This window comes from Mirounga angustirostris, unplaced genomic scaffold, assembly GCF_029215605.1.
Source record: "Mirounga angustirostris isolate CCGP_5_RB_7025 unplaced genomic scaffold, mMirAng1.0.hap1 SCAF_5, whole genome shotgun sequence".
Classification (NCBI taxonomy): Eukaryota; Metazoa; Chordata; class Mammalia; order Carnivora; family Phocidae; genus Mirounga; species Mirounga angustirostris.
In genome coordinates, this window is record NW_026991713.1 from 101,627,702 (window position 1) to 101,654,360 (window position 26,659).

At 38.4% G+C, this 26,659-nt stretch overlaps 1 protein-coding gene and 1 pseudogene across 7 annotated transcripts in view; one reads left to right on the plus strand and one right to left on the minus strand.

Annotated features, from left to right (window-relative positions):
- The window catches only part of ERC1 (ELKS/RAB6-interacting/CAST family member 1), a 555,561-nt gene that overhangs the window by 263,132 nt on the left and 265,770 nt on the right, over positions 1-26,659 (plus strand). For all 7 annotated transcript variants that reach the window (XM_054507254.2, XM_064591742.1, XM_045874103.3 and 4 more), the window contains one exon: positions 21,622-21,782. In XM_054507254.2, the coding sequence (XP_054363229.1) occupies positions 21,622-21,782 (161 nt within the window). The remainder of the gene's footprint in view (positions 1-21,621; positions 21,783-26,659) is intronic.
- On the minus strand, positions 12,659-14,425 carry LOC123844968 (Y-box-binding protein 1-like; annotated as a pseudogene).

Consider the following 26,659-nt stretch of genomic DNA (forward strand, 5'->3'; position numbering starts at 1 on the left):
GCCAGGCCCTGACACATACATTCTTAATTTCTTCCCATTCCTCTTCCCTCTCTTCCTCCTCCTCATGTAATTAACATACGGCGTTATATTACTTTTAGTTGTACAATATAATGATTCAACAGTTCTATACATTACTCAGTGCTCATCATTTTAAGCATACCCGTAATCCCCTTTATTCTACCCATATGCCCACCCACCTCTTCTCTGGTAACCATCAGTTTGTTCTCTGTATTTAAAAGTTTGTCTCTTTTGTGTGTTTGTTCTTTTTTTTTTCTTTTGTTTCTTGAATTCCACATATGAATGAAATCAAGCTATATTTGATTTCTCTTTTTCTTCTTGAACCAGCTTTCACCTTCTTTGCCTGAGGTATAATTTGGCATCTCCTTTGACAACTTCCAGCAACTCTTTTCTGGTGATAAATACGTGTTTCTTCTGAACCGTAGGGTTAGAGGTAGGACCCTTCTTGTTTCCTGTTACACCTTCAGACCATTATTCCATCCCATTCTTATGAGAACACCTACTTCTTCAAGTCTCATGCCATTCTGATATAGCATTGAAGGATTTCATTGAAAATTTTTATCTCCACTGACTTCAGAATCTGTGTGTATAATTCATTTACCTTACCCTTTCAGTTTCTTGACCTTTGTCTCTATTGATTTTCTTCATCCCATATTTGGCATTCTAAACCTTGTAATCAATCTAGCCTACCTCCAAATTCACTCATTACAGTATCTTTCTCTCTAAACACAATTGCCTATTATTTTAGCATTCTTGTTCATTTGTACTATCTTTCCATTATCATTTGAACTTCTTTTTCTCTTTTTGCTTCATCCTAATCCATTAGCCCTGTCTTTTCTTCCCTCTGTATTCCCTGTCTTGGCTTCTCTCTGTATTCAGCTTAGAAACCTTGTTCCATCATTTTAGTAATTCTGATTTTCACATTCTGAATCCTCTTGCTCCTCTATTTAGTCAGATCCCTTTAGTACCTTTCTGTTGTATTTAGGATAAAAGCCCAAATCCCTCATGGCCTACAAGATCCTTCTACATCTAGCCCCTTTCTCCCTCTCCTACCACATTTGCACCCTTCTCCTTGTTCTCAGGGCTTGTATCTTTTATCTTCTCTCTCTGCTTTCCCACTTTAGGGCCGCTATACAAGCTGGAATGCCATTTTCCTCCCCATCTGCTCTTTACTTTCTTGGGCAAACTCTCTAGGCCCCCAAAACATAGATCAAAGCCTCATGTTACGTACTGTACACAGTTTATAATAAAATATTTATGAATTTCATTAATTAATGACTATATATGTACTCAAAGCTCAAGAGCTATAGAGAAATATATCTGTTTTGTTTTCTGTTATATCTTCAATGCCTAACACATAGTACCCGGCACAAGGTGGGAATTAAATATTTAGGGGGTAGGGGAGAAGGGGGAGAAAGGAAGGAGGGAAAGATGCAAAACCGGGCATGGGAACACTCTGCAGAGTGATTTATTCGATATAATTGTGGAAAGCTTTTGTGGAACACTGATACACTGCAGCAAAACAGCATTAACTCTGAATACAATGAGGTGTGACTGCCTAGGTTGGAATCTTGGTTCTTTCCCCTCTAGCTATTATGACCTTGAATAAGGCACTTAAACTCTCCAAACCTGTATTGTCTTCTATAAAAGTGAGAATAATAATAATACCTAATATCTAGACTCAGAGGATCATTGTGAGCATTTAATGAAATGATATCTGTAAAGTGCTTCGAACACTTCAAAGTATTCAAACAAGGTAATTGCTGCTGCTGTTGTTGTTATAATAGCTATAGCTACTCTCTAGTCATAAAATACTCTAATGTTGGTATATATCTTGTCAAAGAATTACCATGCATTGACAAAAAGAACATAATGGGAAAAGAGAATATTTCTAGTATAAATACTAGTGTACATCTGTTTTAGAAATTCTGTAAATTTAAATTCGCTGTAGTAGTGATTGTGTGACACCTAGAGGAGTTTGTTGGGAGAGGATGGTAGAAGGTATATATGTATATATGTGTGTAAGCTGTCACTGGTACTTGAGAAATGCTCCTCAACTCAGGAGCTTTTTAAATTAAAAAACAAACAAACACCTTTTTTTTTTTAATTTAAAAACTTTTTTAGTAATTGTATAACAGAGTGGGTCTTAATCTAGAATTTCTTTGAAATCAAAAGAACCGGTGGACTTCTCAAATGAAAATTTGACTTCTATGATGAATGCTTAACCTCTAGGTAATCTTCCTTTGTCCACTCCTTTTTTCTAATCGTTTCATTCCTTTGGAGACTTATGTGTCTTACCCTCCTAAGAAACTATAACAAGATTTTCCATAAGCATCTTGGAAACAACAAAAAAGTATTTTGCTTTCTGTTGGGGAACAGAAGAAGGTGGGAAACTTGAAGATGCAGTCTTTGCCAGCACCTGAAGCACCTAATTGCTTTGCTTTTCTTAAGGAAAATGGGACTGTGGTAAAGTCATAATTTGTTCCTTCTTATTCTGAGTAAAAGTTTATTAGCTTGTGATTTAAGCAAACCATCTGGTTGTGCTGGCACTGCACACTATCTAGCCCTGTGCTTTCTCTTAATATGTTACTGGAGGCAGTTAAGTTGCATACTTGAATCCCAGCTCTGGCCTGGGCTTTTTTTGTGTCTTGAAACATATGTTTTTGAAGATCATACTGTGACCTGGAGCACATTTTTAAATGGTGGAGAATTTCTTCATTGTTTAGTGTGGTATATATCTCTTCATTTCTTCTACTCAGCTTTCATTACCTTCATCTCTCAGTGACTATACCTAAAACTGTATAACTGCTGTGTGGTAGGCATGTAATGGAACAGATATCCAAATGGAGATAGTTGGATGTGTTCTCTGGGGTTGTGGAAAACAGAGTATTTCAGTTTAACCTTGAAACTGTTTCCCTGGCTGGAGCCCAAGCACAAATGAGATAATTATTTGGAAATCCTGGCCTGTGGTACCATTTCTAGCCTTAAATACAAAAATGCTTTAAAACTTACTTGGTTGTATGTATAATCTGACGTAGGAATACCTTGAGGGTCTGGCACTAAAATAGATGGGAAAATGAAACAATCTAAGAAAATTACATTTTACTAACAAGCAAAATTCTGTAAGTAGAAGTATGGAATGAAAGTTGAAACATGTCTGTAAACATAACAGACTAGATGCTGGGAAAATAACTTCCACAGAAACAATTGAAGATGTTTGATAAAATATGTATCATAAGTTGGAAAGAAAGTAAGTAAATCTCAGGAGGTGAATAGACAGGGAATTAAAATATAGGTACTTGATAAGCTGTTAAACTTGAGCATCTTGGAAGAAAAAAGGTCCATGGCAGCCCAAAATGGAGAGTCTAATAGCCAACCAACTTCCCCACCCTTTTTATTTTTTATTTTTTTAAGTAGGCTCCATACCCAGCATGGAGCCCAACACAGGGCCTGAACTCATGACCCTGAGATCAAGCCCTGAGCTGAGATCAAGAGTTGGATACTTAAAACAACTGAACCGGGACACCTGGGTGGCTCAGTTGGTTAAGCGACTGCCTTCAGCTCAGGTCATGATCCCAGGGTCCTGGGATCGAGTCCCGCCTTGGGTTTCTTGCTCACCAGAGAGCCTGTTTCTCCCTCTGCCTTCTGATCCCCCTGCTTGTGCTCTCTCTCTCTTTCTGACAAATAAAATCTAAAAAAAATAATTAAAATTTAAAAATAAATAAATAAAATGACTGAAACACCCAGGCACCCCTCCCCACCCTTTTTAAAAGGGATCCAAGGGCACCTGGGTGGCTCAGTTGGTTAAGTGCCTCCAGCTCAGGTCACGATTCCAGGGTCCTGGGATTGAGCCCCACATTGGGCTGAGACATTGGATGTCCCTATGGGGAAAAATGAGATTGGTTCCCTACCTCACACCATACACAAAAAAGCAATTCTAGGTAGTTTAAAGACTAGATGTCAAACACAATACTTAACACTCTTGGGTAACTTCTCAGTCAGGTATTGTATAGCAACCACGAAACTTCTCAGTCAGGTATTGTATAGCAGCCACAAAATAACACAAGTTGTGATGGTTAATTTTATGTGTCAACTTGCTTGGGCCACAGGGTGCCCAGATATTTGGTCAAACTTTAATTTTAGGTGTTTTTGTGAGGGTGTTTTGGATGAAATTAACATTTAAATTGATACACTTCAGTAAATTAGATTGCCCTCTGTAATGTGAGTGGCCCTCATTCTGTTCTGTCCAGTCAGTTGATTCCCCTCCCCTAAGAGTAAATCCTGCCTGGTTGTGTTTGAACTGGGATGTTGGCTTTTGCCTGCTTTTGGACCCTAATTGAAACACGGAGTCTTGAGTCTTGAGTCTGCCAGTCTTTGGACCAGAACTTCACAGTTGCCTCTCTTGGGTCTCAAGCTTGCCCATTCAGTTTGCAGATCTTGGCACTTGTCAGATTCCATAATCACAGGAGCCAGTTACTTATAATAATATATATATATAAATCTTCTAATATATATTATATATTGTATATTGTATATAATTTCTTATAAAATATACATTTTAATATATAATATATGTAATGTATTTTATATGTTAATGTAATTGCTATATGATGTTATGTTATATTAATATAACTAATTATATTAATTTAACAATATTATTTATTTATTATTTATTTATTTATTTATTGGTCAGGCTTCCCCAGAGAAACAAACCTAATAGGATATATATTGAATACAGAGTGTGTGTGTATGTGTGTGTTTGCGGATGCATGCATATACAGGCATACCTTGGAGACATTGCCAGCTTAGTTCCAGACCACTACAATAAAGCGTATATGGCAATAAAGTGAATCAATGAATTTTTTGGTTTCCCAGTATATATATATATAAAAGTTATGTTTACACTATATTGTAGTTTATTAGGTGTGCAATAGTATTATGTCTAAAAAATCAATGTATATGCCTTAATTAAAAAGTACTTCATTGCTGAAAATGCTAACTAGCATCTGCGCTTACAGCAAGTTGTAATATTTTTGTTGGTGGAGGTTCTTAACTTCAGTGTTGATAGCTGTGACTGATCTGGGTGGTGGTTGCTGAAGGTGGCTGTAGCAATTTCTCTGTTTTTGTTTCTTTGGGAGTTTTTTTTGACAAGTGTTTAGGACCTTTATTAAGAGGTGCTTGCCGGGGGGCGGAGCAAGATGGCGGAGGAGTAGGAGACCTGGATTTCGTCTCCTCTCAGGAATTCAGCTGGATAGGGATCAAACCGTTCTGAACACCTACAAACTCAACAGGAGATCGAAGAAAAGAAGAGCAACAACTCTCTCATCAGAAAAGCGACCACTTTCTGGAAGGTAGGACGTGCGGAGAAGTGAATCCGCAGCGATATTCGGGAGGATAGACGGCGGGGGGGGGGGGGCTCCGTCAGCCGCTTCTGGCAAGTGATAGAGCCGCAGAGCACAAAATCGGAACTTTTGAAAGTCTGCTCCACCGAGGGACGTCACTCCGGTGGCTAAGCGGGGGGTGGAACCCTCCGGGACACTGTGGTCTCAGGACCCTCGGGGTCACAGAAAGACCGGGGGTGCCTGAGTGCGGCAGAGCTCCCAGGTAACGGAGCAGGGAAGCCGGCTGCAGAGGCGGAGCCCAGGCGCGGGCCCTCAGCTCGGGGTGGCCATAAACCGTGATCCGCGGCACAGTCAGGCCCCTGCTCCTCTAGCAGGGACCCAACAAGTGGCAGATCCGGGGAGACTCACCTTCCTCCCCCGGGAGGAGCCACGCGGGACTGCACCGCAGGGATCTGCTGGGTTTGGAGACTCCACCCGGGGTCGGGTGCCAGAGATAGAGGCGTGCGGTCGCGGGCCGGGTGAGCACGGAGTGCGGCCGGAGACCGGGGAGACAGGAGTGACTGATGGCTTTTCTCTGGGGGCTCACTGAGGAGTGGGGCCCTGAGTTCTCGGCTCCTCCGGGGCGGAGATTGGGAGGCCGCCATTTTCACTCTCCGCCTCCGAAGCTGTACGGAAAGCCCGCAGGGAACAAAAGCCCCGGAGAGCAAACCCGAGCAGATTACTTAGCCGGGAGGGGGCAAGGGCGGGGCAATTCCGCCTCCGGCAGAGACATTTGGAAACCATGGCAACAGGCCCCTCCCCAGAAGATCAGCGAGAACAGCCAGCCAAGACCAAGTTTACCGATCACTGAGAACGGCAGAACTCCAGCGCTAGGGGACTACTGCACATAGAATTCACGGCTTTTTTACCATGATTCTTTAGTCTTTTAAAGTTAATTTTTTTTTAACTGTCTCTTTTGTCTTTTTATTTCTTTTTGAATTTTTCTTTTTCCCTTTTTCAACCAACATCTTATCAATCCCTTTTTTTAAAAAAAAACATTTTTATTTTTCATTTTTAGAGTCATATTCTATCCCTTCATAGTAGTTACCCACATTTTTGGCTTATATATATAAGTTGTTCTCTCTTTAAAATTTTGAGATAGTTTCTTCTAACAGATTAAAATATACCCTAAATCTCTAGTATATGGTGTTTTCTATTCCCTTGCCTGATCACATCCTCTCCCTTTTTTTTCTTTCTTTTTCTTTTTTCTTTTTTAAATCCTCCTCTTTCTTTTTTCAAACAACTTCTTATCAATTCCTTTTATAAAATTTTTTATAATTTCCATTTTTACAGTCATATTCCATCCCTTCATCATATCAACCCTTATTTTTGTACATATATAAGTTTTTCTTTCTTTAAAATTTTGGGAGGCACTTTCTTCTAAAAGACCAAAATACACCCCAAATCTAGTGTGTGGCACTGATCTATATACCATATAGATCATATTTGATCACATTCTGGTTTTTCTTTTGTTGTTGTTGTTTTGTTTTGTTTGTTTTTGTTTTTATCTTTATCTTTTTCTTTTTCTTTTTTCTCTCTTTCCCTTTCTTATCCCACTGCTTCAGGTCTTTTCTGATTTGTTTAAAGTATATTTTCTGGGGACGTGGTTACTCTGCTAGCATTTTGTTCTCTCATTAATCTGTTCTCCTCTGCACAAAATGACGAGATGGAAAAAATCACCTCAACAAAAAGAACAAGAGGTAGTACCGACTGCCAGGGACCTACTCAATACGGACATTAGTACGATGTCAGATCTAGAGTTCAGAATCATCACTTTAAAGATACTAGCTGGGCTTGAAAAAAATATGGAAGTTATTAGAGAAACCCTTTCTGGAGAAGTAAAAGAGCTAAAATCCAACCAAGTAGAAAAGAAAAAGGCTATTAATGAGGTGCAATCAAAAATGGGGGCGCTAAGTGCTAGAACAAATGAGGCAGAAGAGAGAATCAGTAATATAGAAGATGAAATGATGGAAAATAAAGAAGCTGAGAAAAAGAGAGATAAACAACTACGGGATCACGAGGGCAGAATTCGAGAGATAAGCGATACCATAAGACGAAACAACATTAGAATAATTGGGATCCCAGAAGAAGAAGAAAGAGAGAGAGGGCCAGAAGGTATAATGGAGCAAATTATAGCAGAGAACTTCCCTAATTTGGGGAAAGAAACAGGCATGAAAATCCAGGAAGCACAGAGAACCCCTCTCAAAATCAATAAAAATAGGTCAACTCCCCGACATCTAATAGTAAAACTTACGAGTCTCATAGACAAAGAGAAAATCCTGAAAGCAGCTTGGGAGAAGAGATATGTAACCTACAAGGGTAGAAACATTAGATTGGCAACAGACCTATCCACAGAGACCTGGCAGGCCAGAAAGGACTGGCAGGATATATTCAGAGCACTAAATGAGAAAAATATGCAGCCAAGAATACTCTATCCAGCTAGGCTGTCATTGAAAATTGAAGGCGAGATAAAAAGCTTCCAGGACAAACAAAAACTAAAGGAATTTGCAAACAGAAAACCAGCCCTACAGGAAATCTTGAAAGGGGTCCTCTAAGCAAAGAGAGAGCCTAAAAGCAACATAGACAAGAAAGGAACACAGACAATATACGGTAACAGTCACCTTACAGGCAATACAATGGCACTAAATTCCTGTCTTTCAATAGTTACCCTGAATGTAAATGGGCTAAATGTCCCAATCAAAAGACACAGACTAACAGACTGGATTGAAAAACAAGACCCATCGATATGCTGTCTGCAAGAGACTCATTTTAGAACCAAAGACACCCTCAGATTGAAAGTGAGGGGATGGAAAACCATTTCCCATGCTACTGGACACCAAAAGAAAGCTGGGGTGGCAATCCTTATATCAGACAAATTAGATTTTAAACCAAAGACTGTAATAAGAGATGAGGAAGGACACTATATCGTACTTAAAGGATCTATCCAACAAGAAGATCTAACAGTTGTAAATATCTATGCCCCTAACATGGGAGCAGCCGATTATATAAGGCAATTAATAACAAAAGCAAAGAAACACATCGACAACAATACAATAATAGTGGGGGACTTTAACATCCCCCTCACTGAAACGGACAGATCGTCTAAGCAAAAGATCAACAAGGAAATAAAGACTTTAAATGACACACTGGACCAAATGGACTTCACAGACATATTCAGAACATTCCACCCCAAAGCAACGGAATACACATTCTTCTCTAGTGCCCATGGAACATTCTCCAGAATAGATCACATCCTAGGTCATAAATCAGGTCTCAACCGGTACCAAAAGATTGGGATCATTCCCTGCCTATTTTCAGACCACAATGCTTTGAAACTAGAACTCAATCACAAGAGGAAAGTCGGAAAGAACTCAAATACATGGAGGCTAAAGAGCATCCTACTGAAGAATGAATGGGTCAACCAGGAAATTAAAGAAGAATTAAAAAAATACATGGAAACCAATGAAAATGAAAACACAACTGTTCAAAATCTTTGGGATGCAGCAAAGGCAGTCCTAAGAGGAAAGTATATAGCAATACAAGCCTTTCTCAAGAAACAAGAAAGGTCTCAAGTACACAACCTAACCCTACACCTAAAGGAGCTGGAGAAAGAACAGCAAATAAAGCCTAAACCCAGCAGGAGAAGAGAAATAATAAAGATCAGAGCAGAAATCAATGAAATAGAAACTAAAAGAACAGTAGAACAGATCAACAAAACTAGGAGCTGGTTCTTTGAAAGAATTAACAAGATTGATAAAGCCCTGGCCAGACTTATCAAAAAGAGAAGAGAAATGACCCAAATCAACAAAATCATGAATGAAAGAGGAGAGATCACAACCAACACCAAAGAAATACAAACAATTATAAGAACATATTATGAGCAACTCTATGCCAGCAAATTAGATAACCTGGAAGAGATGGATGCATTCCTAGAGATGTATCAACTACCAAAACTGAACCAGGATGACATAGAAAACCTGAACAGACCTATAACCACTAAGGAAATCGAAGCAGTCATCAAAAATCTCCCAACAAACAAAAGCCCAGGGCCAGATGGCTTCCCAGGGGAATTCTACCAAACATTTCAAGAAGAATTAATACCTATTCTTCTGAAACTGTTCCAAAAAATAGAAACGGAAGGAAAACTTCCAAACTCATTTTATGAGGCCAGCATTACCTTGATCCCCAAACCAGACAAAGACCCCATTAAAAAGGAGAATTACAGACCAATATCCCTGATGAACATGGATGCAAAAATTCTCACCAAAATACTAGCCAATAGGATCCAACAGTACATTAAAAGGATTATACACCATGACCAAGTGGGATTTATCCCTGGGCTGCAAGGTTGGTTCAGCATCCGCAAATCAATCAATGTGATACAATACATTAACAAAAGAAAGAACAAGAATCATATGATCCTCTCAGTAGATGCAGAAAAAGCTTTTGACAAAGTACAGCATCCTTTCTTGATCAAAACTCTTCAGAGTATAGGGATAGAGGGTACATACCTCAATATCATAAAAGCCATCTATGAAAAACCTACAGCAAATATTATTCTCAATGGGGAAAAACTGAGAGCTTTCCCCATAAGGTCAGGAACGCGGCAGGGATGTCCACTATCACCACTGCTATTCAACATAGTATTGGAAGTCCTAGCCACAGCAATCAGACAACAAAAAGAAATCAAAGGCATCCAAATTGGCAAAGAAGACGTCAAACTCTCACTCTTTGCAGATGATATGATACTTTATGTGGAAAACCCAAAAGACTCCACCCCAAAACTGCTAGAACTCATACAGGAATTCAGCAAAGTGGCAGGATATAAAATCAATGCACAGAAGTCAGTGGCATTCCTATACACCAACAACAAGACAGAAGAAAGAGAAATTAAGGAGTCGATCCCATTTACAATTGCACCCAAAACCATAAGATACCTAGGAATAAATCTAACCAAAGAGACAAAGGATCTGTACTCAGAAAACTATAAAATACTCATGAAAGAAATTGAGGAAGACACAAAGAAATGGAAAAACGTTCCATGCTCATGGATTGGAAGAACAAATATTGTGAAGATGTCAATGCTACCTAGAGCAATCTACACATTCAATGCAATCCCCATCAAAATACCATCCACTTTTTTCAAAGAAATGGAACAAATCATCCTAAAATTTGTATGGAACCAGAAAAGACCCCGCATAGCCAGAGGAATGTTGAAAAAGAAAAGCAAAGCCGGCGGCATCACAATTCCGGACTTCCAGCTCTATTACAAAGCTGTCATCATCACGACAGCATGGTACTGGCACAAAAACAGACACATAGATCAATGGAACAGAATAGAGAGCCCAGAAATGGACCCTCAACTCTATGGTCAACTCATCTTCGACAAAGCAGGAAAGAATGTCCAATGGAACAAAGACAGTCTCTTCAACAAATGGTGTTGGGAAAATTGGATAGCCACATGCAGAAGAATGAAACTGGACCATTTCCTTACACCACACACAAAAACAGACTCCAAATGGTTGAAAGACCTCAATGTGAGACAGGAGTCCATCCAAATCCTAAAGGAGAACACAGGCAGCAACCTCTTTGACCTCAGCCGCAGCAACTTCCTCCTAGAAACATCGCCAAAGGCAAGGGAAGCAAAGGCAAAAATGAACTATTGGGACTTCATCAAGATAAAAAGCTTTTGCAAAGCAAAGGAAACAGTCAACAAAACCAAAAGACAACTGACAGAATGGGAGAAGATATTTGCAAATGACATATCTGATAAAGGGCTAGTATCCAAAATCTATAAAGAACTCATCAAACTCAACACCCAAAGAACAAAGAATCCAATCAAGAAATGGGCAGAAGACATGAACAGACATTTTTCCAAAGAAGACATCCAAATGGCCAACAGACACATGAAAAAGTGCTCAATATCGCTCAGCATCAGGGAAATCCAAATCAAAACCTCAATGAGATACCACCTCACACCAGTCAGAATGGCTAAAATTAACAAGTCAGGAAACGACAGATGTTGGCGGGGATGCGGAGAAAGGGGAACCCTCCTACACTGTTGGTGGGAATGCAAGCTGGTGCAGCCACTCTGGAAAACTGTATGGAGGTTCCTCAAAAAGTTGAAAATAGAGCTACCATATGATCCAGCAATTGCACTACTGGGTATTTACCCCAAAGATACAAAAGTAGGGATCCGAAGGGCTACGTGCACCCCGATGTTTATAGCAGCAATGTCCACAATAGCCAAACTGTGGAAAGAGCCAAGATGTCCATCGACAGATGAATGGATAAAGAAGATGTGGTATATATATACAATGGAATATTATGCAGCCATCAAAAGGAATGAGGTCTTGTCATTTGCAACGACGTTGATGGACTGGAGGGTATTATGTTGAGCCAAATAATTCAAACAGAGAAAGACATGTATCATATGATCTCACTGATATGAGGAATTCTTAATCACAGGAAACAAACTGAGTGTTGTTGGAGTGGGGGGTGGGGTGGGAGGGATGGGGTGACTGGGTGATGGACACTGGGGAGGGTGTGTGTTCTGGTAAGCGCTGTGAATTGTGCAAGACTGTTGAATCTCAGATCTGTACCTCTGAAACAAATAATGCAATATATGTTAAGAAAAAAAAGAAGAAGAAGAAGAAGAAGAAGGTAGCAGAAGGGGAAGAATGAAGCGGGGGAAATCGGAGGGGTAGACGAGCCATGAGAGACGATAGACTCTGAAAAACAAACTGAGGGTTCTAGAGGGGAGGGGGGTGGGAGGATGGGTTAGCCTGGTGGTCGGTATTGAGGAGGGCACATTCTGCATGGAGCACTGGGTGTTGTGCACAAACAATGAATCATGGAACACTTCATCTAAAACTAATGATGTAATGTATGGGGATTAACGTAAGAATAAAATAAAAAAAAAAAGAGGTGCTTGCCGTTTGTTGACTTTTTTGAAAAAATCAAGTTGTAAATTTTTATTACAAATAAAAATTAGGCTTTTAAAAATCTCATCTTGACCAGATATGAAACAATTTGAAAACCCTTAAAGGTGTATTACAAAAAACCCGGCTTTTTAAAAAAACATGTTTGTCATTACTAAAAGGAGATGTCTTTAGGCAAAAATAATAAAAACCCCATGCTCCATAGATAATGCATATAGTTCTAGTTATTTGGTTAATGGGCAAAAAACAAGCACTTAAGATCTTCAGCTCCAGTCTTTTGTTAATTTCTTATTCCTGGAATATCATACTCATTTCTTCTTATTGGATGACTAAACCAGATGATGGTAGAGAATTGGTAAACCAGTATTTACTCAGCCCTGCCCTAGTCAGAAGTTGGGGGGTTGGGGCAGATGAATTCTTTGCTGGTGGATCAGCTGCTTTTGTCTCTTTGCCACTTTGTTGTTTGGGGTGTGTCAGTAATTAAACTTGTGGAAGTACCGAGGTTGAGGTGGCTGCTTATCTTGGGTCTCATCTCCTTGATTTTCCTGAACTTCTTTATTGTTGTCTTCTCTCTGCGGTCTCTGGTGAGGAGACCCCTGCAGAATTGTTGTCTGTGACCCTGATACATACTCTGTCTCACTGGTCTACCTTGTCCTCCTGAATTCTGGTTGTCAGCACCTTCCAGCACTTCTCCCTGCCCAAGCAGGTTGGAAGACTATGGTTGATGCCCCCAGGGTCTCCACTTGTAGTAGGATGGGAATTGTTGCCTGCAGTAGGTCTGGAGCTGTTGGGTCTGGCCTTAGAAACAGTGTCTAATCCCTTATTCTTTTCCTCACTCTCACTATTTTGGCAATTCTGCTAGTAATTGCATGGAGGACCCATGTGCCGTTGATAGTGCCTACAGTGGTTATGGTCTGCTGCATATTTACTGCATTGTACTGGAGCTCCACAAGCGCCGATACCATTTGCTACCTCCTCACTCTTTTCCCTTCAACAACATCATACTCCACAGTCCCTCCATCTCCCACATTGTGAAGGTACTTCTTGGAGTTATTCCTCTTTATGACAGGTGTACAAATACATCTTCCTTAGTGTATTACTGCTGAAATACAGATATGAAACCATATCTGTATCTCACATTGAACCATTCTACCATTCCCCAAATCTTCTTATGCTTGCTGGCAGGCACCCTGATGTGAGGCCACCACGTCCAACTATGGGGTCAGGCTTGGTGTCAGCAGTGCTGGGACAGGGGCCGGGGTTGGGTGACTGGAAGGTCTCCACTTCACTGCTCATGGTTGCAGTGACGGCGATGGGGCTGGTTTAGGCAGCTGCAGCTCCTCCTGGGCTGTGATGGTAACTAGACCAGAGTTGGTGGGGCTGCTCAGGGCTTTTTGAGGTCTGCACTCCACGCCCACTACCTATTGGAATTTCTTGAAATACGAAAACAGTGGGGGTGCCTAGGTGGCTCATTCAGTTAAGCATCTGCCTTTGGCTCAGGTCATGATCCCAGGGTCCTGGGGTCTAGCCCTGTGTTGGGCTCCCGGCTCAGTGGGGAATCTGCTTCACTCTTCCTCTGCCCCCCCATCCCCCACTCATGCTTCCTCTCTCTCTCTCAAAAATGAATAAATAAAATCTTTTTTTTTAAGATTTCATTTATTTATTTGACAGAGAGAGACACAGCGAGAGAGGGAACACAAGCAGAGGGAGTGTGAGAGGGAGAAGCAGGCTTCCCACAGAGCAGGGAGCCCGATGTGGGGCTCGATCCCAGGACCCTGGGATCATGACCCAAGCCAAAGGCAGACATTTAACGACTGAGCCACCCAGGTGCCCTGAATAAATAAAATCTTAAAAAAAAAAAGAAAAAATGAAGTTTGCCACATCAACTCTTTCTTTCACAAACAATTTCTCTGTAGCATGTGATGCTGTTTGATAGCATTGTATCCACAGTGGAACTTCTTTCAGAGTTGGAGTCAGTCTTCTCAAATCTGTTACTGCTTTATCCAGTAAGTTTACATAATATTCTAAATCCTTTGTTGTCATTTCAGCTGTCTTCACGGCATCTTCAGAAGGAGTAGATTCCATCTCAAGAAACCACTTTTTTTTCAGTTTCTTTTTTTTTAATTTAATTTAATTTTATTATGTTATGTTAGTCACTATACAGTACATCATTAGTTTTTGACGTAGTGTTCCATGATTCATTGTTTTCGTATAACACCCAGTGCTCCATGCAATACATGCCCTCCTTAGAACCAACTTCTTCCAAACTCCTGTTCAGGTCGATATTTTTACCTCTTCCCATGAATCACAAATGTTCTTACTGGCATCTAGAATGGTGAATTTTTTTCCAGAAGGTTTTTAGTTTACTTGGCCCAGATCTATCAGAGGAATCCCTGTCTCTGGCAGCTGTAGCCTTTCTTAAATGTATTTCTTAAATAATAAGACTTAAAATCTGAAATGACTTCTTCTTGTTCCATGGGCTACAGAATGAATGTTGTGTTAGGCATGAAAACAATAATCTCGTTGTACATCTCCATCAGAACTCTTCCAGTGAACAGGTGAATTGTCAGTGAGCAATCATATTTCGAAAGGAATCTTTTTTTTCTGAGCAGTAGGTCTCAACAGTGGACTTAAAATATTTAGTGGACTGTTGTAAACAGATGTGCTGTTATCTAGGCTTTGTTGTTACATTTATAGAGCACAGGCAAAGTAGACTTAGCATGATTCTAAAGGGCCTTAGGATTTTCAGGATGGTAAATGAGCATTGGCTTCAACTTAAAGTCTTTAGCTGTGTTAACCCCTAACAAGAGAATCAGCCTGTATTTTGAAGACAAGCATTGTCCTCTCCTCTCTCTCACTATGAAAGTCTAAGATGTCGTCTTCTTCCAGTAGAAAGCTATTTCATCTACATTGAAAATCTGTTGTTTAGTGTGGGCACCTTCATTAATGATCTTAGCTAGATCTTCTGCATAACTTGCGGCAGTTTCTGCATCAGCACTTGCTGCTTCATCTTGTACTTTTATGTTATGGAGAGGACTTCTTCCGTTAAACCTCATGAACCAACCTCTGCTAGCTTCAGACTTTTTTTCTGCAGCTTCCTCACCTCTCTTTGCCTTCACAGAATTGAAGAGAGTTTGGCCTTGCTCTGGATTAGGCCTTGTCTTAAGGAATGTTGTAGCTGGTTTGGTCATTCCATAGAATGGAGGGTTAGTAAAACATTCTCCATATGAGTAATAAGGTGGTTTCGCTTTCTTGTCATTTGTGTGTTCACTGGAATAGCACTTTTAATTTCCTTCAAGAACTTTTCCTTTGCATTCACAATTTGGCTATTTGGTAGAGCCTCTGTCAACTTTGGACCTGTCTTCCTCACTAAGCTTAATCATTTCTAGCTTTTGATTTAAAGTGAGAGATATACGACTCTTTCTTTCACTTGAACATTTAGATACCATTGTAGCGTTATTAAATGACTTAATTTCAGTATTGTTGTATCTCAGGGAATAGAACGGCCCAAGGAGAGAGAGAGTGACAGGGGAACAGCCAGTTGGTGGAGCAGGCAGAGGACACACTACATTTGGCAAATAAGTTTACTATCTTATATGGGTGCAGTTTGTGGTGCCCCCAAAAGAATTAGAGTAGTAACATCAAAAATCACTGATCATATGTCACTATAACAAATACAATAAAAATGAAAAAGTTTGAAATATTGGGAGAATTAACAATGTCACAGACATGAAGTGAGCAAATGCTATTGGAAATAAGGCAACAGATAGACTTGCTTGACATGGGTCAAACATCATGTTCACAGATCAAAAGTCTTTAATATTGTTAAGATGACAATATCCCCAACGTGATCCACAGGTTCAGTGTAATCCATATAAAGACCCTAACTGTCTTTTTTTGCAGAAATTGACAAGCTGATCCTAAAATTGATATGAAAATGAGAGGGAGCCAGAATAAGAAAAGTTATCTTGAAAGAAAATAATAAAGTTGAACATTTCATACTTCTTGACTTCAAAACTTAACTACAAAACTTCAGGGTAGTGTTGGCATAAGGACAGAAAAAGAGATCAATGGAAAAGAACTGAGGGTTGAGAAATAAACAAATTTGAGTCACGTGCCCAATAAAATGTCCCACATTTTGGATTCAGTGGATTATTTTTTTAATGGTGCTATTTACATGGCTCCTCTTATCTTCATGCTTCCTATAAAATGACAGTTATATCTAAAGCCATAAGTTTTGCCATTTATTTAAATTTTCTTCAATTTCTTTCAATAATCTTATAATTTTCAGTATATATGTTACACATTTTTAAGTTAAATTTATACCTAGCTATTTCCTTCTTTTTGATGCTATTTTAAATGGAATTGTTTTTAATTTCATTTCGGAACGTTCATTGCTCGTGTATGGACAATTGATTTCTGTATATTGATCTTGTATTCTGCAACCTTTGTATACTTGTTGATTATAATTTATTTTAGTGGATTCTTGGCGTTTTTCACTATATAAGATCATGTCATTTTCAACTAGAGAAACTTTTGTCTTCCTTTTCAGTGTGGGTGCCTTTTAATTATCTGTGTATCCTAATTTTCCTGGCTGTCACTTCTAGTACAATATTAAATAGATATGGTGAGAAAGGACATTCTAGTCTTGTTCTTGGTGCTGTTCCTAGAGGGAAAGCATTCCGTCTTTAATCATTGAAGTTGATATTAGCTGTGAGTTTTTCATAAATGCCCTTTATTAGGTTGAGATAGTTTTTCTTTTTTCTATTTTCTTGACTGTTTCTATCATGAAAGGTTGTTAGAAATTGTTAAATGCTTTTCTGCATCTACTTAGATGATCATGTGGGGTTTTTTGGCCTATATTCTACTGATATGATTTATTACATTTATTTTTATGTGTTAAACCAACCTTGAATTCTTAGGATAAATCTCAATTTTTTTTTTTTTTTGTCTTCCTGGGTTTGACTTTCTGGTATTTTTTTTGCCTCTGTATTCAGAAGGGATATTCCTGTGTAATTTCCTTTGTTTTTCTTTCTTGTGATACATTTTTCTGGTTTTGTTATCAGGGTTTCTGCATCATGATCCCTGTTTTCCATGATTCCCATTTCTCTTGCTTTCTGCAATAAGTTGTGCAAAGTTCATCTTTTGTACATTTCTTCCCCCAAATCTGGAATCAGCTGTGTTTTTAAGGAGCCCTTTCAATCGAGTGGGAAAATATAATCTGGGTGTTGTGGTGCTCAAAGTTGTTGGCTCTCATTGCTTTTAATTCCTAAAATGGTTAAGTATGTAGGGTATGTTTTCCTTTTGGTTCTGGAATATACATAAGGGTAGGCCCCCTTTTTTTATATACATGAAAAAACATAGTGTTGGATGAAATAAGAAAGTCAGAAGATTCCATTTATACAATGTTCATAAACTGATAGAATGAACCAGTGATTTATTTTGGAATATATATATCAAAGGCAAAAACAAAGAAATGGAAGGGATTAAGTAACAAATTTAGAATGGTGATGACCTGTCGTGGGAGACTTTGGGCATACAGTTGGATAATTTCACTTATAAAGCTTCTGGATAGTGACTTTATAGATGTGTGTCTTGTTCTTGGTTCTGGAATATATGTGTATTCCTTTTTTTTTTTTTAAAGATTTTATTTATTTATTTGAGAGAGAGAATGAGAGAGAGCACATGAGAGGGGGGAGGGTCAGAGGGAGAAGCAGACTCCCTGCAGAGCAGGGAGCCCGATGCGGGACTCGATCCCGGGACTCCAGGATCATGACCTGAGCCGAAGGCAGTCGCTTAACCAACTGAGCCACCCAGGCGCCCCTATTTGTATTCCTTTTTAATATACCTGTATTTCACATTTCTTATTTATGAAATTTAAAGGTGTTTATGTACAATACGAAGCATTGTGAAATTATCTTTCCTATAATTTGTAAGTAGTCTTTAAATAATTTGTGATCTTGGGGCGCCTGGGTGTCTTGGTTGAGTGTCCGGCTCTTGGTTTTGGCTCAGGTCATGATCTCAGGGTCATGAGATCAAGCCCTGGGTCAGGCTCCATGCTCTGCTCCCTCTGCGTCTCCCCTCTTTGTGCATGCTCTCTCTCTCTACCCTTCCCTCTAAATATAAATAAATAAATCTTTAAAAAAATAAATAATTTCTGATCTTTTGCCAAGTAGACCAACAGTGCCTTCTTACTGTGGCTATTAAAGTTCTTCTTACTATTTATACTGCTGAGTTTGTTGAATACCCATATTGACAAAAATGAATTTTGACCATTATACTGTATTTATTCAGTTGCATCTGTATTGTAGATCTAAATGTAAAGTAAGTTAGAGAAAGACAAATACTGTATGATCTTACTTATATGTGGAATATAAAACAAAACAAAACAAATACAAACTCATAGAAAAAGTGATCAGTCTTGTTACCAGAGGTAGGGGGTGGGTCAAATAGGACTTGGAGAAAGGTGGTCAAAAAGTACAAACTTCCAGTTATAAGATAAGTAGTAGGGATGTAATGTACACAGCATGATAACTGTAACTAACAGTGCTCTATGATATATAGGAATGTTTTTAAGAGAGCAAATCCTAAGCCGTTTTTTTCTTCGTTCTTTTTATTGTATTTATATGAGAGGATGGATGTTAGCTGAGCCTATCGTGGTAATCATTTCACAATATATGTAAATCCACCCATGATGCTACACTTTAAAATTACACAGTGATGTATATCAGTTATTTCTTAGTAAAACTGGAAAAATTTTTTTAAAAATTCTTTTTATCAAAAGTGCGTTCAGTAAATTTTGCTATTTTCACACAGTGGAATTCCATACAGTTAAGAGAATTACAGAACTATAATTATACCCAATAACATGGGTGGATCTCACAGACATGACACTGAGTGAAGAAACTCTGTACTTAAGGGGCGCCTGGGTGGCTGAGTCGTTAAGCGTCTGCCTTCGGCTCAGGTCATGATCCCAGGGTTCTGGGATCGAGCCCCGCATCGGGCTCCCTGCTCAGCAGGAAGCCTGCTTCTCCGTCTCCCACTCCCCCTGCTTGTGTTCCCTCTCTCACTGTGTCTCTCTCTGTCAAATAAATAAATAAAATCTTAAAAAAAAAGAAAACCTGTACTTAAAATTAAATACTATGTAATTCCATTTGTACAAAGTTAAATAGGCAAAACTAATGTAAAATGCTAGAATAGGGTGCCTGGGTGGCTCAGTTGGTTAAGCGACTGCCTTCGGCTCAGGTCATGATCCTGGAGTCCCGGGATCGAGTCCCGCGTCGGGCTCCCTGCTCAGCAGGGAGTCTGCTTCTCCCTCTGACCTTCCTCCTTCTCATGCTCTCTGTCTCTCATTCTCTCTCTCTCAAATAAATAAATAAAATCTTAAAAAAAAAATTATAAAAAAAAATGCTAGAATAATGGTTACTCTTCATCTGGGAAGAGGTTTTGAGATGTGTTTCTGGGGGACTGTTAATGTTTTGTTTATTGGTCTGTGTTCTCTTTACATAGGTGTGTTCAACTTAGAGAAAATTCTTCAGGTTGCACATTTAACATTTGTGTTTTTTTCTCTATGTTGTATTTCCGTAAACATTTACCAGAAATTTTGGATGCATAAGGGTATATATAAAGTGAGCTTCCTTTTTTTAATATAGAAAAGAGAGGAATAAGTTGTTTATACAAGCTTGCTTGTGTATATTTAATCTAAGTTATATAAGAAACTGATACCATACCTTGCTTGGGGTAGTGAAAGACAGGTTGGGAGGGAGATTTTTTGATTTGTTTAAGATAAGTTCATCAAAGATGGAAATATCCCACACTTTATTAGAGCTTCTGTAAATGGTGCTGTCCATTATTGATTTTGTGTTATAAGAACATAACTTGGTATGCCATTTCAATTCAGTTTTAAATAAGATTTTACATGAATTAAACTTATTAAAATGGAATCATCCTTATTTGCAGTTTTCAGAGGGTGGGTAGTGATACATGGTAACATAAAGCTTGTAAATATGTGAATACATATCCGAGGAGAGCTGCATAATAATATATATTCTCACAGCACTGTTCTCACAGCTGTTAGCTGAGAACATTAACTTGATCACTTCTGAAAAGGTACACAAAGTAAGATGATTCAGGTGCCAAAACACTAAATGTATCTGTTTATTATCAGTGTTTAGCACCTGTTACCAATCAACATGGAAACTTTGGTTAGGTCTGAGGTGCTAACATCCTGGGATCTGTTAACAACTCTGATTTGTTATATTGCAGTTTTGTCTCTAAACTGTTCTCAGTTTTAGTATCACACAAATTGGTTTTATGTAGAAGTCAATGAATGGCAATTCCCCCACCTCTTCCTCTGAAAAGGCTTGTCACCAAAATTATTTCTTGGCAAGCAGCAGCCAGTATAAACTCTTGTGATTGGTGCAGTTGGCTGGTTGATTACCTGATTCAGGTTGGTTTTGGTATTAACACATTTTTGCCAACATATATCTTGCTTCGGAATTAAAATGAACATGTTTATTTAAGTAATTCTGATTTGGACACCACCCAGAGTGAGTGGAAATGACTGATGAAGTACATACTGTGTTTTCTTAGTTCCTTGTGTTGTAGAGTTCTGTCTTCTTTCCCTCAGGATTTTTTTCAAGTCTTTTTTAAAGCATTCTCTCTCCTCTATATGTGGTCATGTGTTTTTCTTTTTTCTTCCTGCCTTCCTTGAGAAAACTCTACTTAGAGCAAGAAGCTGTCTGATTGAATTCTAGCTGTTTTCTCCAAAAGAAATTATTTTTAATGGTGTAAACAGAAAAATCTTTGTTTGGATGAATAAAAATGACTTATTTTGTTTATACTGAGTGTTATTAGTCAAGTTTATGTCTTTTATTTCCTAAAATCCTTCAAGAGAAATTTACTATGATTTTGTTCCTCATATTTTTATCTGTGTTATATTGTGATTTCCATGGAAATTTGTGGGCCATTTCCAAATAAATTCTCTGAAAGGGACTGACTGTGGCAAAGTGTGACTTATTGAACTGATGCAGTTGTGTTTATCAAAAAGAAAATGAAGTTCTTTTTGAGGTAACTTGAGAAGAATTATAGGGGAGGGAAGACCAGAGATTTATTTATTTGTTATATTGTCTTGATATATGTGTTTGAATCAGCAAGAGTACAGGATTTTTGCTATATGCGTGTGTTTTTAATCTTGTGGACCCAGGAAATTGCCTGTTACTTAGCTCCTCTGTCTTTAATTGATCAAAATGCTCAGCTTTTCTTTTCCATACTTACCATAGGTGGAGGAATTACTGATGGCCATGGAGAAAGTGAAGCAGGAACTGGAGTCCATGAAAGCAAAGCTGTCCTCTACTCAACAGTCTCTGGCAGAAAAGGAAACTCATTTGACCAATCTTCGCGCAGAAAGAAGGAAACACTTAGAGGAAGTTCTGGAGATGAAGTAAGTGTTTATAATCTTATTTTTCAGTAGAAAACCTTTTTCTCATTGCTTTCATCATCTGGTCCAATTTATTACCGCTAACACATTTAACTTCATTTTAATGCAGACTTGTATTTCTCACTCCCTAGAACAAATTTGGGACAAATTCTGGTCAAATAGAATTATTTTTGCCTCTTCATTGAATTTTAAAGTCCGAGAGAGAGAGAGAGAATGTGTGTGTGTGTGTGTGTGTGTATGTGTATATAACCATATCCAGTTGCATCTCTGAAATTTCTAAAATCTTATGGAAAGTTTAGCCATATTGCTGAGCTTACTGAAGAACATATGTTGGTCTTGAGGTCCTATGATAGCCAGGTACTTTTTAAAAACATTTTTTTTATTATAAACACTTCCAAAGATATGCAAAAGTAGAGAAAATAGTATAATGAGCCCCTATATACATATCCCCCATATTTAACCATTAACGTTTTGCTACACTCTCCAGTTTTTACAAAATTGTCAATTTTAGTAGAACTTTGCCGTACGTCATTTTCCTACTAGTCCCACATCTTGTGACTTCCTGAGATAATTTGTTGTGAGGCATGTCATATCTGCTAGTCCATAATAGCTGCTTCTTTTTCTTCATTGTGGCACCATACCCAACCCTCACCCCTTCATAATTGCCCTGCTCCTAGGTTTTATGAAGACAGATTTATCCTGGGATAGCTCAGCGACCTTCTTTACCTCAGCAGTTGTCTGTATTTTTGTTGTCTTTTCTTCTGTTTCAGAAAAGATACTCTTTCCATCATAAAGCTAGCTTCTGATCTCTATCACAGATTTTAAGCACAGGTCCCCTCCTCTGCAGTCTTCGTCTGTTAGTTTTCTCTCACATCATCTGTGCTCACTTTCTATTAGTTTCTTCTTCTCTGCATAAATACTGAGTCTCCGTGACCTACAATAAACAGACTTCTCAGCTCAGCAAGTACTTTAGGCTAACATCACCTCTTCTTTTCTGTTGCTTTGAACTGTCAATAAACGTTGAATACCCAAATTAAAGACCAGAAGAGGATCTTGCCTTGATACCCTGGTGTGAGTTTTCATGGCACATATGATATCCTGACAGCAACCTAAGAGTTGAGGAAGCAATTGTTGGGGTGTCACCTGCATGTATGTATAGGTTATTAGGCCACAGTGCAAGGTTAAAAGATTCTAATCTTTTATGAAAGCATTACAGATGATCTACTCTTGGAAGTGATGAGTACTTGAAGCCAGAAATAAATTTGTACGCTGGGAGAATAGGGAGAGGTTAGTGTTCTGACTGTCATCAAGAGGATAAAGTTTGTTAATATGCTGCTTTGGGAGCAGTTAGTGTAAGACAAGTTTTTTGTCACTGGTGGTTGAAATTTAAAGCTTGATATTTTGGAGATGGAGTAATAGAGGTAACTTTTGAATAATAAAGCATAAAATTATTTGAATGAAAGAGGTCTGGGAACCATTCCTAAAACATGGTAGGGGGTAGAGTTGAGAAGCAAATTAAATTAGAGCCCAAAGGATTTAAGAAAATGGAAGAAGGATGGATATAATGTTGTGGAAAACAAAGTATCTCATGTGATGTTCTGAAGCAGAAACAGGCCTCACTAAAGTAACAGTAGAACAGTTTTGTTTTGTTTGCTCCATGCACCAGTATCTTGATTTTTACCTCTCAGATCTTTCCTACTAAGTACAGATATCTGCTTATAGCAAAATAGTGGTGTATTTGTGTGGGAATTTTCTTTTATCATTAGGACTTTGAAAAGATATGGAAGAAGTTTTAAAAGAATGATTCACTTCAAGCCATGGAAAGGGAGTTGTAATTTTTTTTTTCTTTTTCAGTACCACAGTGCTACACTCTATTGTGGACTTCCCTTTCCAAACCGGTCAGAGATTACATTTCTGAAAACTACTATGATTAGCAAAACTATTTTTGGTAACATCAAGCACTCACACAATAAGGCATGGGATAAATGATTAAAGTATGTAGAGAAATTTTTAAGTAGTGTAGAAATTTAGTGAAACAAACATTAAATGAAGGGTCTAGAAATAAAGTTCTAAAACCTGGTGCTGATAGATGACCTGTCTCTTAAATCACCTTCTTCAGTCGCTCAGAATATATTCGAGGCACCAGGATGTTCTTAGATTTTTCACGAGTTTGTATCGTGCAGATTTACCAACATAAAGTTGTTGTTGTTGTTGTTGTTTTGGTCTATGTTTTTTTTTTTACTACTATGTTCAGTTCGCCAACATATAGTACATCATTTGTTTTTGATATAGTGTTCCCAGAATCAATTTTAAAAGTAGTCCTTGCTTTAATTTCCACTTAAATTTCCCCTTGTTGTGGTCTTTCAGTTTCATATCTTAGTAAAATGGTCATTTAATACCTTCCTTTTAATAAGTTATCTCAGCACTTTAGACATAATCCTCTCTCCAGATATTCTGTTGAGTGTGGTGGTTCTTTAACTGGCCCGCTCTGTTTGCACTTCCCTGTAGGCCAACCCGCCATTGTGCTGCCAAGTCTGTGAAGCAACAGGTATTCTGTTGTTTCCTCTTAGAACAGTGAATTGAATTCTGTATTTTTTTTTTAAATGAGGATTTCCAATATATGGCATACAAATAAAAAGTAATCATTCATAAAACCTCAGTTGAAAACTATAGCCTAAGCGTAAATATATACAAAGCACTATGAATGACATATTGTGGGTTCTAATACAGTGTGAGCTTTTGATTCCTTTTCACTATGAAGCTGAGCAAGAGAATAGCCTTTCTTCTGCTACATTCTGGACTCCTCTCCATAGGTTGAGCAAGTTCTGCTAATCATCTGTCCTCAGTTGAGGTGTCTCAGTTTCTACAACTTTGCTCAGAATTTACTTCATTCTTTTGTTAATTTGTAAGGAGTTTACTCCCTCCAACTAATTCTACATGGTATCTGTCTCTAATTACTTATGGCAACTAGTAAGAACATACTTTCCGGAATAAAAGAGCCTGAATCTGAACTTACCAGATCTATGACTTAAGCAAGTTCTTTAACCTTTCTCTGCCTCAGTCTGCTCATTTTTAGAATAGCAATAATAATTGTTCTGGCTTCATACAATTTTCATGAAATTGTTTCATTTTTTCATGGCAGGACCCACCACATCTTAAATGTTTACATTGTTTAATTATGGATAATTGAATAAGTAAAAGGAGTTGTTCATTATAACCCCAGAACTCGAAATGTAGAAGAAACATGAGAGGAATGCAGTGAGCAAGAAAGAGACTGAAACATGTATATGTGTGACTCAGAATCCAGAATAAGAAAAGTCTCTCCTAAGGAAAAGGCAGAGCTGACCTATATATCTAAAAAACAGAAATTTTTTAGCAAAGCACTAGAATAGTGTAGTTTTCTGCAGTAATCCTGACCATGTCAGACCAAAAGGAATGACCTAATCATTCTTCTCCAACCCTAGCATTTATGATTGTAATTTCTGAGCATCTGTTACAAACAAATGGTGGCCCTGAGTTTGAAGACATGTGAAACCGTTCACTTGGTAGCATGCTAGTGAGTCAGTAGAAACATTTGAATTGGTTAGACAGCCTTGATGGAACATTTTTATTGGCAGATACCATGTTGGTTCTTCTTTTCCTTATGCTGTAGTTTTGTTAGCCATTATTTTTTTATTCCACTTTTATGTCAGTCTCTTTCCCTAAGAAAGAAAGGATGAATTGGAGAAGGGGACAAAATAATAAAATAACAATTATAGTAATCATAATAAATTTTAAGTATCAGTTCAGGTCATGAGTTTGAGTAGTATGGTTTCTAGACGAACTGGTTCATTCTCCAGTGCCTTGCATTCACACTCCTACTGCCGTCTCACCCTATGTTGGCACTATGAATAAAAAGACTCATTTTTCATGTTTAATAAAAATTTTTATGAAACTATGAATTTGACTATCCTGAGAACAGGTTTGTTTGGGGAGGGGGTAGGAGAGCTCTTTTGTTTCTTTGAGATTCCAGAGCTGTTTGATAAGTAGTATTCCATTAGTAAAGTTGGCAGAGAAATTCAAACATCTCTGGGCTAAATTATATACTCTTGAGATGCCTTTTAGCTAAAGAAAGCCCTAACTTCCCACAATAGAAAGTAAGTTTTCATATGTACCTAAGAAGAGTCCAATAATGTAATCTAAATTCTGACATTTAAAGAATCTTTTAAGAGAGAAAAATAGAATATATTTAGAATTAAGAAGGCTGTTGAAAATGGTTACTTGAGGGCGCCTGGGTGGCTCAGTTGGTTAAGCGACTGCCTTCGGCTCAGGTCATGATCCTGGAGTCCCGGGATCGAGTCCCGCATCGGGCTCCCTGCTCGGCAGGGAGTCTGCTTCTCCCTCTGACCCTCCTCCCTCTCATGCTGTCTCTCATTCTCTCTGTCTCAAATAAATGAATAAAATCTTAAAAAAAAAAAAAAGGTTACTTGAAAAAGTTCAGGCTATTTGGGGATAGTATAGGTTAGGTGTCAATCTATTACACTTTGAATAATTAAAATGAGTCTGTATTTTTTTTTAAGATTTATTTATTTGAGAGAGAGCGAGAAAACACGAGAGAGAGCAAGCACAAATGGGGGGAGGGGCAAAGGGAGAGGGAGAAGCAGACTCCTCGCTGAGCAGGGAACCCAGTGCTGGGATGGATCCCAGAGTCCTGGGATTACAACCTGAGATGAAGGCAGATGCTTAACTGACCGAACCACCCATGTGCCCGAAAGTTTGTATTTTAAATTATTATATCTTCTGATATCCTATTTCATTTTCAAATTTATTGTAAAGTTGCTGGCATTAAAGAAAAGAAATCCCAATTGGGGGATTTATGACAGTCTTCCAAATTAACCACA